This window comes from Nestor notabilis, unplaced genomic scaffold (genome assembly GCF_000696875.1).
Source record: "Nestor notabilis isolate BGI_N333 unplaced genomic scaffold, ASM69687v1 scaffold4248, whole genome shotgun sequence".
NCBI classification, from domain to species: domain Eukaryota; kingdom Metazoa; phylum Chordata; class Aves; order Psittaciformes; family Psittacidae; genus Nestor; species Nestor notabilis.
Genome location: NW_009938566.1, coordinates 498 through 16,584, shown reverse-complemented (window position 1 = coordinate 16,584; position 16,087 = coordinate 498). Strand labels below are relative to the sequence as shown.

The 16,087-nt window shown below is 40.9% G+C and overlaps 1 protein-coding gene across 1 annotated transcript; it reads left to right on the top strand.

Annotated features, from left to right (window-relative positions):
• Positions 1-601: 601 nt before the first annotated feature.
• Positions 602-14,348, top strand: ZMPSTE24 (zinc metallopeptidase STE24; the record flags this gene model as incomplete). Its single annotated transcript, XM_010019380.1, has 9 exons — positions 602-748; positions 3,601-3,687; positions 4,287-4,403; positions 7,114-7,266; positions 8,812-8,953; positions 10,366-10,526; positions 11,696-11,800; positions 13,651-13,794; positions 14,113-14,348. Coding segments are annotated over 9 exons (1,281 nt in total), but the record flags the coding sequence as incomplete, so codon positions are not given.
• Between the last annotated feature and the right edge of the window lie 1,739 nt (positions 14,349-16,087).

Genomic DNA, 16,087 nt, shown 5'->3' with positions numbered 1-16,087 from the left:
CATGAGATCAGCTCAACAAGCTGCCTGCTCCTCTGCTCACCGGAGGAATGTATTCTGAGCTGACAAAGGGTAGGAGCTTTTCCTTTGAGAAGGGATAAATGCACCGAAACAAGGTAAGGCAAGGGGTGGGATAAGGACTTTCAGCCTTTAAAAACTCAAAAGTTGTGAGCTCTCTACTGAAACTGAAACGTCACCTCCTTTATGCAGCAACATCACAGAGATGTTTCCTTGTGCAGGTGCAGGGTTTGCAGAGGAAGATCTGGTGTTTAGTTTCAAACTGTGCTCGGTCGTTACAGTAGTGCAGGAAGTCATATCCTGCGGAAAAAGGAGTTTGTGTGATCTTTATGTAGTAACTGTATTATAAAGAAATTAATAAGTAGGCAACTCAGTTTCTGGTTATAATAATGATGCCTCAGTTTTATATTTGGAACTTGATCAAAAGTAGGATTTTAGGAGTATTTGTTATTTTGTGGGTTGTTTCTTTTTCTCTTTTTAACTTCCTGTGCTGGCCCATGGGGTCATGGTATGTGTTACTTGAAAATCTGATTTATCTCCTTAAAAATACTGGATCTAGACCTTAAGTTTCTCTTTACTTTCTCAGAGGCGGGTCTACAGAACAACAACACACGTACCACAGGAACTGGGACAGATCATGGATTCAGAAACGTTTGAGAAATCTCGTCTCTATCAGCTGGACAAAAGTACTTTCAGCTTTTGGTCAGGCCTCTACTCAGAGGTTGAGGGCACTGTAAGTATCTAAGCTCCACTCCAGCATTTGTGTGATACTTTTCAGGTACTTAAAACTGTGAAATACTTTGATTCTTTGTGATCCTGTGCATCTGCACTGGTGGCATTCTGCAGTCTTAGGTCAAACACTGAAATTTGGAAGGCCCAGGATTTCTTGTTTGTAGCTGTATTTACCATATAAAAAGAAGGAATTATTCAGACAGCACATAATTTCTCTGTGCAGTGCTGAGTCATACTGTACAACTGCAACATATACTCTGTCACGGTTTCCACTGCCAAATAATTAAGCAATTTTAGATTAAATTGTTACAATACAGACCTTTTTCTGTGTTTGGAGGCACGTAACTACTTTCACTTCTAGGTAAAACTTAAAAAGAAGGTAGAAAGAAAAGCTTGGGAGAACAAGAAGAGTACCAATGGGTACTTCTTAAGTATAAGAACAATAGTACTGGGGTCAGTAGTGTTTTCATGTATGAAGAACCAGAGCCATTGGGCTAGAACAAAGTATTTACATGTGTGATACACAAACAGTCTTAAGAGAACCATTTTCTGACTGACTGCTGAAACGTGCTGCTCCTCAGTAGCACAACTGGGTCAAAAAGGAATTCTGAAATGTCTGGCATTGCAGAATATAATTAGAGTATGATCTACTACGTGATGAACTTAAGGAAGCAAAAAGGTCAATTATAAAAGGTACTGAAAATAGTACTGTAAGATAGTGTAAGTGATGTAACTCTGGAGCTGTGATGCGAAACTTGTTCTTAAGCATCGCAACCCCTCTTAACTTTTGCATTCCTTATCTCTTTGTGCAGCCTAACCTGGGCTTTGTTTCATTTTGTAGGAGCTTGTCAAAATGTACATGTGCCCAGGCAGCTGAGAAGGCCAGTGGCATCCTGGCCTGTATTAGCAATAGTGTGGCAGCAGGGCCAGGGCAGTGACTGTCCCCCTGCACTGGGCACTGGTGAAGCTGCACCTCAAATCCTGTGTTCAGCTCTAGGCCCCTCACTGCAAGAGAGACATTGAGGTGCTGGAGCGGGGCCAGAGAAGGGCATCGGAGCTGGTGCAGGGCCTGGAGCACAAGTGTGATGGGGAAGGGCTGAGGGACCTGCCAGGGTTTAGTGTGGAGAAGAGAAGGCTCAGGGGGGACCTGATCGCTCTCTGCAACTGCCTGACAGGAGGATGGAGCCAGGAGGGGGCTGGTCTCTGCTCCCAAGGAACAAGGGATGGGACAAGAGGAAACGGCCTCAAGCTGCACCAGGGCAGGTTAGATGGAGCTGAGGAACAATTCCTTCCCCAGAGGGTGCTCAGGCATTGGAACAGGCTGCCCAGGGCAGTGCTGGAGTCACTACCCATGAAGGTACTTAAAAGATGTGTAGATGTGGCACTGAGGAACATGGGTTAGTGGTAGCCTTGGCAATGCTGGGTTAACAGTTGGACTTGATGATCTTAAAGGTCTTTCCAACCTAAATGATTATGATTCTTTTCAACAATCAAGCTGAGATCCCTGATGTGTATGGTGTGTGCAGTTTCTTCTCTACATGTATGTGATGATGAGTTACTGCTCTTCTCTGGGATACTGAGTTGTGTCTTTCTGTTTCTCAGTATCTGTCCTGGGATTATCAGATTCCAGCAGAGCTGAAGCAAAGTGGCCTCTACTCTCTGGGTTTGCCACTTCCTTAGAGTGTAAACTGCATCTTTTATTGGCTTTGGGAACTGCCTGGACTTGAAAGAGGCTTTTGTGGCCAAAGTTGGTGAATGGGATGGCAGTTTTGCAACATTTTCCAGAAGTATGGTAGAAGTATGATTCAATTAACCAAGTTAATTGAAGGGGAGATGCTAAGCTAGGATTACTGCTATGCTTTATTTCAGCCTTTAATTATGTGGGTTTCTTTTTACCTAATAAGTAGTGTCAACATCATGCTAATAGCTGTCATTGTTCAGGGGTTGGTACTTTGGGGATTTCCAGGTCTGAAACCTACATGTAGCCTCCAAAGGAGAAACAAGCTTGCTTTGATGCTTTCCATCTCCTGCTGACACTCAAAATGCACATTAATAGTTAGGTTATATATAAGAGCAAGCCTTTTAAAAATAACTAAGTAAAAACCAGGCCCTGCCTGTACTGGAAGCCTGCCTACTTGCAAACTCATTTTTATATATAGTGATGCATAACTTGCTGAGAAAGTCAGTATGAAACATTTGGAAGTCAAGCTGTTTAACAAATGCTACCATCTCCTGCCTTGAACTACAGTTAGCACTTACTTCAGTGGCTCTGCATCAAGCATGTCTTTGATGGTGTGTCCTGAGTAGTCCACTCCCTTGGCAACCTGTATGGCTGGAGGCATTGCCAGGCAGGCACAAGGCATAAAGTTTCCTTTAAATGTCTGAAGCAGCACCAATACTGACAAGTGTGATTACAGCCTTGTTCTGAATGCCTTTCTCTGGGTAGGGTATGCAGGAGAGACTGTCCCAGCTCAGTCAAGTTGCTGAATCTTGCAAAACCCTCCTAGAGATGTGTTACCCAGCCACAGGGCAAATGAGTTTTAAGGTCTTCTGAGAAATATACCTTACGGCTGAGCCAATATAGCAGCAAAGTCTACAGTAAGTTGGCTTGGAAATGTGCTAATATTTCCCAGGAGAAAAAAAAAGCTTGACCTGATCTCTACTTCTCTAAAGTAAAAATGAACCATTGCCAAATGCTCCAGGCTTGCTTTATGCACTGCTAAGATAAGAGGGGGACAAAAAGCCTAATTATCAAACTTTTCTCATTCACCCTTTAAAGGTCCTGAAATTCTAGTGGAGTAAGATGACAGTCTGTTTCATATTGCCTCTGTGGTATGTGGTTTTGTTTTCAAGATGATTCTCCTCTGTGGAGGAATTCCTTTTCTCTGGAATCTGTCTGGCCAGATCTCTGGTGGTGCTGGGTTTGGACCAGAATATGAGGTAAGCAGCCCTTAAATTTTAGTGAAAATACTTGGTCCAAACTGTTCGGACAAGTTTTATTTTTAAGTTTGCATTTAAGTGGGATTTAGCTACAGGTACAATATAGTAAAAATAACAGAGATTTTCTGCTGAACATCGTAATTGTGTGAATCTGAGAACCAGAAGCAGTGTGTGACAGGAAAGTCTCAAAGCTGCTTGTCAAACGGGTGGTGGCTTGGGTTTTGGAGGACTTTTTGTTTGGGTGTTTTCTTTTTACTAATCCGAGGTGTGATCTTCCTGCACAGTAAAAGAGTAGAAAATTAGAGGCTACCGTTTATATTGTCTCTGTGCTTTGGATGAGGTATCTATCCAAATTCTTATCCCAGATCCTTAGATTTACATTTGTTGCATCAGTATTTTTTTTCCTTTCTTTAACATAGTGAGTATTCAGTAATCTAATCATCACAATCATATAATTACTGTGAATTTATCCAGCTTCATCTTCTAACCAGTTTCAGTTAAACCACTGACATAAAATCCATTTTTAACACCCAGAATATTAATGTTAATACAGGTCAGTAAATATCAGGTGTATTTTGACTTTGTTTTCTTTCCCCCAGATTGTTCAGTCATTGGTATTTCTGCTCCTTGCAACACTCTTCAGTGCAGTGACTGGTCTCCCATGGAGTTTGTATAACACATTTGTCATAGAAGAAAAACATGGCTTCAATCAACAGGTATTGGAGGTAGCACTTGTACTGTCCTAACATCTTCAGTAGGTTTGGCTGGTTAGGTGGACTGGTATGTCCATATCTGTGCCAAAGGTCATTAGGTTTAGGAGCATTTCTACTCATCCTGCATACAAATAAGAGCAGTGACAGTTTGTTGGGCGTTGCAGAAGTACCCATCCCTCACCAGAATTCTCTGCCTGAGCCCATGCCTTTCAGCAGAGAGAAGTGTGTATTCTAGGACTGGAATGAAGACATTTCATACCTCAGCTGTTCATTTTTGGATGCACTATTCTTTGCCTTTCATAAGTCCTTCTTTGGAAGTCTGGATTCCTGAGAAGTCTGGGGCAGTCCTGAGTCATGAACACTGAACATATGAAACAAGACAGAGAAATTACTTTCCCCCTTATTTTGATTCACTTATTTCTTGTACCAACTGGTACTAAATGAGAGAATTCAGCTCTTCATTTGTATTCCTGTTAGGTACTCACTTAATATCAGCCCTGGCTTCCTTAATTTTTCTCACCAATTTAGTTTAACCTGCTTCAGTATCAGTTTTTCATGAGACTGGATTTTCCTTTTGGGAGAGCAGCCTCAGTCTAGGACACATCATTATCCATTTCATTCCCGAGCATAAGAGTTGTTTCTGCTTTTGGACCCAGCTAGCGTTGTCTGCAGTACTTTCTGTTCCAAGTCTACTAGGAAGTTGTTTCTTTGTGTTGCTTAGTTTGGTTTTTTTTACAGTAGAATGAGATTCGGATGGGTAGCAGGATGGAATGCTTGGCTCATTCCAGTAATGGTAGAGCTGCATTAGTACTTGCCAGTTTTATCTTCCTATGGAGGCAGAAGGACTGAGCTAGACATGAAGAAGAGGAATCAGTCTGTTTCTGAACTCAAAAATATGAATATAAATCTGAATTCCTGGTAAATTGGTAAACTGATGTTTCTTATTCCTTATAATAAAACAAGTAAGAGAATAAGTGAGGGGAGAAAAAGCTCTAAATGCAATGATTCAGTTTGCACTCTCTCTCAGTTAGCTTTAAAACAAATCTGCAAACCCTTTAAGTCCAGGACACAACCAAAAGTCAGAAGACTGTGAGTACTGGGGCTTGTACTAGAATTAGAGGAAACTGCAGTGATCCTTATGCCAGGAACTGAAGGCTGAGTCCAGCTCCAACCCACTTTGAGGTACCAGATGTCTTACAAACACAGTCTCTCATTTCAGACTGATGGGTTAGGTCCCTCAATGAATGGGACAAATTCATACTTGGTACCAGCTCAAACTTTGGAATTTCTAGCAATGATTCTCAGATGATTTTCAGAGAGACTTTTTGTTCCATGAAAATGAGGATTTCTCTTGGTCTCATGTGCCTCAGAAAGCAGGAAAGAGGCAGGGCAAAGATGTAAGATAGTGTGTGATTTTATAGCTCTACTCCTCCTAGATTGTGCAGCTGGAAGTGAAGAAAAGAGTTAACATGAAAATGTGAGCTAAATGGGTTGTAGTTGATGTTTCAGGAAGCTCAGTGCTGGCAGCAGGTTTCTGTAAGAAAAAGGTTCTTCTACATTATGTCAAGTGGCTTCTTTAGCTGTTCACTAAGCTAAGAAATGAAAATGCTGTGTGTATGTGTGTGTGTATACATAAACAGGCTTTTTTCTGGCTTAAATGAGGAAGCAGTAAAGGAGGAACACACTGTTGTGTATTTTGGTTTTTTCTGTCCTGGCTTGTACCAGTTTAAGAGTCTTGACCAAATGGAAACAATTTTTCCTTTGGCCAGGATGACCCACATTGCTTCTTTTCATGCTTCCCCTTTTCAGGAAGGGGGCACTGCTCAGTGGAATGAGCGCCACAAGACTTGCTTTTCAGCTTAGGGAACTGTTTTTGCTGGAAAAGGTAGCCCACACTACATGGGAGTATTAAAGGCAGGCAAGGACAGTATCTTCTGGTGTGCTCCAGCTGTGTGGGCATGTGTCCATACAATAGTGTTACTGCTGACCCTAATGGCTGCTTGGCAAGAATCTGTCACCAGTGTGTGTGACCAGAGTGTATATGTCTAAAGAATAGCCTGAATTTTTGGGTTTATGTCTGATTTGTGTTTCTGATAGTCATGGAATTCTGAGGCATCTATCCAAATTTCTGCTCCAAATCCTTAGTTTTTATTAAAATCTGTTTTACCAATATTTTTTTTCCTTTCCAGACAAGTTCCGTATCTTTGATGTAGTCTGGGCTTTTTAATACAGCCTTGTTGGGAAGGATCTTTACATGCTACCCCCTCACTTCTGTGCAGATAGCTGTAAGTAATGAAGTGAGAGCTAGTTGCGTGTCTGATCATACTGCAGAGGACTTCTATATATTTCCAGTTTAAACAATCAGCTTAGTGGTAACTGAGAGTTAAGATGAATGGAGGCAACTGCTTAAAGACAGTTGCCTCCATTTCAATAACTATGTTTCTTTAAGAGTTTCCCGTTCTCTAGAAATCCCATAATATCTTGGATGTAGATTGGTAAAGGAATTAAGGGACAGGTTAGCTTCAATTTTTCTTTCCTCCTTTAATGAAGTGTATGTGTGCAATACAAAATAAGGCTTCTTCCACCTTTTCTTAACTGACTCTTTCCTCATCGTTTTGTTTCTGTGCATCCCCTGAAGGGATGGGTTCATCATTAACCACGGTGGCACATCAATATTTACATTGAAAATATCACTGATATCTTCTCTTTGCAGACACTGGGATTTTTTTTTAAGGATGCTATCAAGAAGTTTGTCGTGACTCAATGTATTCTGTTGCCAGTGACATCCCTTCTGCTTTACATTATTAAAATAGGGGGAGACTATTTCTTCATCTATGCCTGGCTCTTCACGTTAGTTGTTTCCTTGGTGAGTATGAGAACATGTTGGGATTTCTTCCAAATGTTAGTTTAATTGCATGGCTCAGTGTGTGCAGAGGCTTAAAAAACATAACTGAAAGGAAATGGAGAAAAATCTACATCTCCCAGGGATTTTAGTGGCTACAAACTGCACCAGTGTGACTTGCTGTAAGTGTACTTGTTCAGGAATAATAGCTTGTATTAATTGTTCATATAAATGTATTAACTTAGATTTTATGTATTCAATACAGGAGTATCTTCATCAATTGAAAAATAAACATTCAGAAAGCTTTACTATAGATATTGGAAATACAACACACTGTGGTGATAAGTTTTCCTTTTTCTTATATATAGGAAGGGCACAAGGAGAACTGTGAGCAGTTTGGCAAGACAAGGCAGCATGTGCTTTGGGCAGTAAAGTTTCCATGGGGCTTTTCCTGCAAGTTATCAAACCTCAAATCTCAGTTGCATTTCTTTGTATTGAGATGAGTAGCAATTTGCCTGGTTCTGCTTTGATACACTGAGTTGGTAACTGATGTTTTTAGGGCTTATTGAGAGGATCTTTTCACATACACTCTAAGCCTCAATGGAACAGTCCATACTTGCAGGTTGTTCTAGTGTAGCCTTACCATTTGCAAAACCAGGGAGATATTAGTTCCTCATTAATATTTTAAGTCTTTGGTCTTAAAAGGCTTTATAGACTTGCTTTGTCATAGAAGGATTAAGCTGAAATATTAAAAGACCTAGTAGTTTCAGGATTGAGAGAAGATACAGGCTCTTCTGAAATGGCCTGCCCTCACTCCTACACCTAAGTGATTTTTTTTCCCCCTTAGCTTCCTTTATACCAGTCATGGACTGCTTTTATTCTTTCCATCTTTTCCTTAAAATATATATAGTAAAAAGTGTTTTATGATCTCATAAGAAACTTTCTGAATGTGTGATATAAAGTGCCAGGCCTCCCCATACTTGTACTTCAGCCATCGTCCTTCATACCAGAGAGGCTTTAACTGCTTGGCTTGCTTAATTGCAGCACATGTTCCACTGAATCATGAATCCTGGGCAATAGTGTCCATGGCCAAGTCCACCCCTCGATCACGAGCCCATCTATATGTTGTATCTCTGCCTGCATGGCTTGAGGTGTTGTGGGCCTCAAAACAATTCACCCTTATGTTTCCAATCTAAGTCCATCTGAGCTACTTCAATCTTAGCAGCTCTATCCACTTGTTGGTTGTTCTGGTGTTCCTCAGTGGCCTGACTCTTGGGAACATGAGTGGTGTACCTTCACCACCAGGTTCTGCACCCAGGCAGCGACCTCTTACCACAGTGCAGCAGCCCAAATGGGTTTGCCTCTGTGCTGCCACTTGCTCTGCTTCCATTGCTGCAACCACCTCCACAGAGCATTTGCCACCATCCATGAGGACCAGAACTGATGCCACATTTCCTTGTCTGCCACTTCCCTATCCCAAACTCGTATTTCATTTTTGCTTGAAACTGAGCTAACCATGTGTTTGTATGTCTTGTTCTTAACATCTGTATCATCTGGATGTGTTTGCAGGTGCTCGTTACAATCTATGCAGACTATATTGCACCCTTGTTTGATAAATTCATTCCACTTCCTGAGGGAGAGCTCAAGCAACAAATTGAAACAATGGCAAAGAGCATTGACTTCCCCCTGACAAAGGTGTATGTTGTAGAAGGTGAGATTTTTATTTTTATTTCTTTTTTAATAAAAAGACTTTGTCATTTTGAATTTGTGGGTTTTTAGCTTTGATTGTGTAGTAGGGCAGTTGCTTCTATTCCTCAGCCACTGTAATACCTGTAGTAGGGCAGTTGCTTCTATTCCTCAGCTACTGTAATACCTGTAGTAGGGCAGTTGCTTCTGTTCCTCAGCTACTGTAATACCTGTCAATGTCTGTACCATTTCCTTTTTTTCACTTTGAGGTCAGGAAAGTGAAGCTGAATGTACAGCCTTAACTCAGCATCAACTTGGAAGAGTTATTTTGGCACTGTAGAGTGGAAATAGCACAGTCAGAAATGGAAGCAGCAATGAAGATTTTCCAGTTTTAGAACTTCAAACCAGAGGAAAAGTTTATTGTTCTTTTTATCTTTTCTAGTCCCAGCTTAGCATTAGTTGTCTCATAGTCCTTGGTGAAACACGTGAGAAAGTTAGGAAAGTTAAAACCACCTATTCCTTCTTAGAGTGTTCAGATGGATGGCTTCTTATGGTGTGTCTGGGTGGACTCCTACCTTCTAACTGAGACTAATTTTCTCACTCTCTAGTAATGAATTTCTCATCCTCTTAGGTCATGGAATATAACATGGAGTGTGCCAGCTTCCATGTCACTTCCTCTCCCTTTCCATGTTCACGGAGCACGTTACTATTTGACATTTCCATTGTTACTCATTTTGCTTCTGAACTTAATTTCAGGGAATCCCACAGATTTTGTTCTGGTTTTGTGCCCCACCGATGAGGATCAGAGTTGCTTTTATGGCCTTGGTGAAAGCAGTATGAGATGGCATAAAGAACTGAAATGGTAGAGTTTTGCTGCAGGAGAGGGTGATGAAGGCTTTATTTAGCCTGGAAGCTGTGGGTTTCGAAACTTTGGGCTGGCCACATCCAGCTAGTGCTCTGCCTCAGTGCAGCCTGGAACTACTCCCTGCTTATCTTTAACATTCTCCTTCTAACCTCTTCATCCCTATCTCTTTTGGATCATCTGTGCTGGCACACTGAAAGAATTCTAAACATATTTGTCACAGGGCCTTTGCTAGAGGGCAGCACGTGTTCTGTGCAGAATGCTCTTTCCACTCTGAACCTGAAATTGCAATAGAAATGGCTTTTTTCCTGGATATTAGATCTTCATGTGACAGCTCTTTCGTTTTTAGTGGGTTTAGTGATTGCATGTTATGTATGAAGCAAATTCTCACTTGGAGTCAGTAAATGAGGTCATTATATCATTTTAAAATACGCTTCAACGTGCATATTTGTTTGCTTGAGTTTGTGGGGACTTTGAGAATCCATTGGGAAGAGTCTGGTCTGTGTAACATTGCCCAGTGTTCAATGCATGGGATTAGTCACATCGTGGTCTTTAATGTGCATTTTTCTCATCAGGTTCTAAGCGTTCTTCTCATAGCAATGCTTATTTCTATGGCTTCTTCAAGAATAAGCGGATAGTACTCTTCGACACCCTCCTGGAAGAGTATTCTGCATTGAACAAAGAGCCAGCAGAAGGAGAAGATGGTGAGAATGAAGATACCAAGTCTAAAACCAAAGTGAGTTCATCTTTGGTTTTCATCATGTTGTTCACATTAACTTCTTGGTGAGATATTCCCTTGTGTTTTCTAATGTATTTTAGAGGTCCTGAGTGAGATGCTAAAATCCAAAATCTAATGATTTCAGCACCAAAGGATCCTTGAGCTTCTACTGGGAATTTCTGGGGCTGTGTGAGTGGTACAGATAGCACCAAAGAGACCGCAGAAATCGACAGGGGCTTTAGCAGAACATTGGTTCCCTGCATGTGAAAAATGAGCCTTCCTTGAAATTGAATAAGGAACCTTTTCCGGGGTTTAGCTCGTGTTCCTTCTCTTGGGACTGCCACACCAAAGCTTCCTGTTAAAGGAAACACCTTTGACTCTCAATATGTCATTTGTGTGCCTCTTACTGCACACAAGAGTTTTGGTGTAAGAGGCACACGCACACAGACAGATCCACATGTGCATCTTTCCCCACCTGGGTCAAGAAGGAGATTTTGGCTTTTCACTGTCCTTTCCACTGACGTTCAGCTACCCAGCAAGACTTTACTGTGGCTTTTGTGGCTTCAGGAGAGTGTGGGGATGGTTAGAACTGATGGAACTTCTGACTTGCTAATACACCTTTAAAGTTACAGATGTCCCTCTTTCCTGATGATAGCTTTAAGGCATGTCATAGCATTTGTTGCAGAGGACAGGGATGTTGTCATTTGTTTGGCAAGGAACAGTAGTGCCTTGGGAGGGAGGCTACATGTTGAGTGTTGAAGGAAGTAGGGAGAGGACTTGGTGCTCAGTTCTCCATGTAAAGTCTGTGGTTCTGAACGTCTGCCTCAACTGCAGTGCCTTTTCTTGAGTAAAGAAACAGGATGAGATCAAGGGGTAGTAGGAGATTTTGGAAGGCAAATTTTCCAGGGTTCTTCCAGGTTTGCACAGGCACATCTGCATACACAGAAATAAAAGAACACCACCTCAAAGCAGAAAGCTTGTTGAACTTAAAAGTTTACTTTTTTTGTAAGCAGCATCTTGAAAAAGGCTCAGTGAGAAATTATGTGTGTATCTGGTGGTAGAAGTGATCTGCTAGCCTGATCTAGGGATACTTGAGTGACACAGGAAAGAAGAGACTAATAAGGAAGAAATGTATTCAGTTGTGTTCAGTCATACCTGATACTACTTTTGCTTTGTTATGTCCTCAGAATAAGAAGCAAGGATGTAAAAATGAAGAAGTTCTGGCTGTACTTGGTCATGAATTGGGTCACTGGAAACTAGGTCACACCATCAAAAATATTATCATCAGCCAGGTAAGTTATGATGAACAGGTGGTTTTCCTGGAGCTTTCTATTACTATTGCCATTTCCTAATGCCTGCTTCCAGATTTGTAAGTGCACATTCACACAATATACTTCTGCTCTGCAACAGAATGTGTTTGTTTTCTTTGCTATGTCTGCAGTGAACATGCACTGGCCTTTCTGCCCCTTCTTACTCCAGCTGGTTGTTTTCATCTGCTTTTGGCAGTTCTAAATGGTACTTTATGGACTGTTGCCCTAACAAACATTATTCACTTCCATGGTCACCATCTGAGATAGACAATTTCCTACCCATTGCTAAAACTCAGACAGATCCACCCAAAAGTTTAGCTAAGTTAATGTGAACCTTTAAGTTCTGACATCAATAGAAAGCATCTAAGAAAGCATGTCTGCTGCCATTTTAATTCATCTCAGCACCCTTCTGAAGTCAGGACACATGTTAACACTACTTCTGTGCCTGAATCTCGGGACCTTCTCTGAAGGGCAGTTTCCAGCCTTGTGCTAGGGAAAGGTTTGGATATATCTTGCCTTCCAGCCTGCAGGTTATTAGGCATTACCTCTGAGAAAGCTTATGTGTCTGGGAGTTTCTGTTAGTCTTGTTCCTTGGAGAGCTGAGAAGGAATGTGGTTGGGAATTATGAAATCTGACACAGGAGGGCATTCTTATTTATACTGAATTCTCATACCTTGTGCATTAATGATTGGTAAATAACTTTATTGTGCCATTCTTGGTGTGTGCCCAAATAGGGGTGAACATTGAAGCAACCTCTAGAAATTGCCCAAACTTGCCTTTGAAGAAAAGGAGCCTGTGATAGTCTGTTTACTCTTGCATATACCTGTAGGCATTGCAGAGCACAGGGGAATTCCTCCCCCAAACTTCCTACTTCAAATTTTTCTATTTGCAAGGCACAGCCATGTGCCTTCTGTTAAAGTACTGGATGCTCTGGTGTAGATCTTTCTTGTTCCAGGTTTCACTCACCCTTCTTTTCTCCAAGTTCCCAGCCTTTTTTGTTTCTCCTAGCTGCCCTCCTGTGCACCTTCTGTACCTCCATCATGTCTTTCTTGTGACATATGCACTGTTCCAGGAATACTGTTCCTGGAACTTTCCTAAGGCTATTCACAAGCTTTTCAGGCTGTAGACATCACTATCAAGCTCCTATTTAAGAAAATCTCTATCTTTCTGTTTCCACACTGGCTTTTTCTTATCCATGCAGCTGAACACCTCAGTGAGGGTTCTCTACTGCAATTATCTTCCAACTTCTGACATCAGTCTTGATCCCTACTAAATAACAGCTATGTTGTGGCACCTTCCACATTGCTCTAAAAAGACCAAACAGTCACTTGAGTGGATTAAGAAAGGTACTAATCATGTTCTCCAGAAAACTCGGTAAGGCATGGTCCTGCATCCTTCCTCTGAAAAGCTGGGCAAGCAGAGTGCTTGTACACAGTGGAGCTGATTTAGATGGAAGAATATATCATTTCCAGGAATAGAAGTATGACAAAGCACAGACACATTTTGTTTGGTTTTAAACTCTTTGGAAGCTGTGCTTCATTCCAAAGAGATGAAATCTACCTCGTACTCCCTCCTCACTTCTCTTCTTGCCTTTTCATCTTCCTTCACTGCTTAAGACTTTTTTGTAGCTCACTGACAGAAAATAAGTGTTTCTTTAGTGCATGCATTTACAGAAAGTGGGTAAAGGCCAGACGTTTGTTCCTCTTTGTGTGTTTGTTCTTAAGTATCTATTTGGGTGTTTTTTCAGTAGTGTTTCTATGCAAATCTGTAATGTGAATAGGCCATGTTTTAGATTTAGATCCTAATCTAAGAATGTTGTTTCCTTTCTCTAGATGAATTCCTTCCTCTGCTTCTTCTTGTTTGCTGTGTTAATTGGTCGAAAAGAACTCTTTGCTGCATTTGGTTTCTATGACACCCAGCCTACCCTGATAGGCTTGATGATTATTTTCCAGTTCATTTTTTCACCTTACAATGAGGTAAATTGATTTCAAGACGTAGATGCTGAAGTATCATACTATTTAAATAGTGATTTTAATTTGACTGGGGGGGTGGGGGGAAGTTTGAAGTTTCTTGGGGCTCTATCTGGTATCTTGTTTTAATAAGTAGGCTTATTGCTCCATGTTGGGAAGACCCTCAGTTTCAGGTGTGGCCTGGATAAGCTTTAGTGGGATCATTCTACAGCCACAGCGGTGTGTGGGATGTGGGAAGGTAGATAGGGTACTATTTACTGATACCAGAAGGAACTTGCAGATAGCTGAACTGTAAAATCAATTTTAATGTATTTCTCTCCACAGGTTCTCTCATTCTGTTTGACTGTGCTAAGCCGTCGATTTGAGTTTCAAGCAGATGCATTTGCCAAGGAACTTGGGAAGGCTAAAGACCTATATTCTGCTTTGATCAAGCTAAACAAAGATAATTTAGGATTCCCTGTTTCTGACTGGATCTTTTCAATGTGGCATTACTCCCATCCACCCCTTTTAGAAAGACTTCAGGCCTTGAAAGTTGCAAAGCAAGAGTGACAGGAATCTTTGCTGGTTCAGAGACAGTGCTTCCATCTCAGAAGCAAAGTTCAGAGCTGCGTTTTAATTTCTTTTTTTAAATGGATGATGCCAATTAAGTGCAATGTTAACAGCACCACACAGCTGAGAATCCTGAAACAGGTATTAAATTATGAATGACTTTTTTTAACAAAACTCTGGAAATTTAGAAGTACTGGGTGAAAGACCTTCTCCCCCTCCCCCCCTGGTTTTTATCTCTGTATCATAGTATAGACTTGTAAAGGGAGGAAAACAAAAGTATAGACTTCAAAGCACCTATTTTTCAGTTTGTGTATGCTTTGAACGTTGCTTTTGATCTTTTTCCCATTCCCAGCATTCTGTGAACTTTCCCAGGCTGAACCCTCTTCACAATGAAGAGGGTTTGAACGACTTGATTTCTTGTATAACACTGCTTGTACTCACCAGTCACTGTTGTGTGTTTTAAAAAGTTGAATGCAAGTACAGGCCTTTCTCCTGGGTTCATGTCTGTTCTAAGTCAAAATGCTACTTAATAAAACCTCCTTTCTCTGAAGTGTGGGAAGAAGGATGAATTACAGCTGAAGAAACATGCCATGGCTTCCTGGAAAAGGAGCACTAGTCAGTATTTGGTAGCATTACAGGGGGATTAGGTTCCTCCTCCACTGTGCTGTTGAGGGTGAGGAAGGATGTTAAGGGGAAGTGGAACAGGACCCATACGTTAGGAAAAGTTGCTAATTCTCAGTTCTCCCTTTGGCCTGTGAGCAGAACTGTTAACAGCTTTTCCATACCTCAGTTCCCCCAGTTCTGTTGTCCTTTGCCTAAATTTTCTGTGTATACAGAAGCATCAAGTCTATCAGAGCCGAACTTTCATTCTGAGGTTTGTCCTCTCCTCCATGGAGGGTTTTCCATTAATATGAATCCAACTAAAAGAGCAGTGCTGGAATACTTAGAAAATACTCCTTGATGTTGTTCTGGTATAAAGAGCCCAAGACACAGTTTATTCATACACATCAGCAAAGGACAAAGTGAATAGTGGTGGAAATGGCTTCTGCATTGATGATCTTAGGTTTTTCTGATGAAAGATGGAATTAAATTTACTCTTGTTAAAAATGAACTATAAATTTATCTGTGCCCTACAAATGTTTTGGACCAGACCGAATGCAAATAGTTCACATAAAACCCCAGCTTTTTGTGTCTGTGGTAAATGAAAAAGTTCTGCTCAGCTCTGTACAAAGAGAGAAGTTGAAGCCATTTCCCATTGTTTCAGATGTCAGAGTATTCTCAGAGACTTTACCATTAGCTTAAATTTGCTTTTCTGATTATAGGGAAAAATGCCTTCTAAGATAATGGGCATGATGATGTCTCAGGTGCAACAAGATAGAGGATGTTGCCAGAAGCCCTTTATATGCCTTATTTTAACTGTTTATACCCTAGTTGAATATAAAGCTAAATATGGACTTAGGAGACAGTTTTACAAATATGGGGAGCCAGGATTTGTCCTGTTAACTGCACTTAATAAATTGCCCTTAAAAATAAAAGGATTAACTTGAATCTGTCAATTCAGAAGAGTAAATGAATGTGTCAAGTGTTGGTTGATGTAATCATGTTAAATGTGCTCTGAAGAAACCATTTGTCTCATCCATTAGGAATTTTGTGACTATTTCAAAAGTTTAGCTTATAACAAAAGAGAGTAAAGTGGGATAATGGAGGAAATGCCACTTCCTATGGAACCATGAAATACTTAGGCAATGCA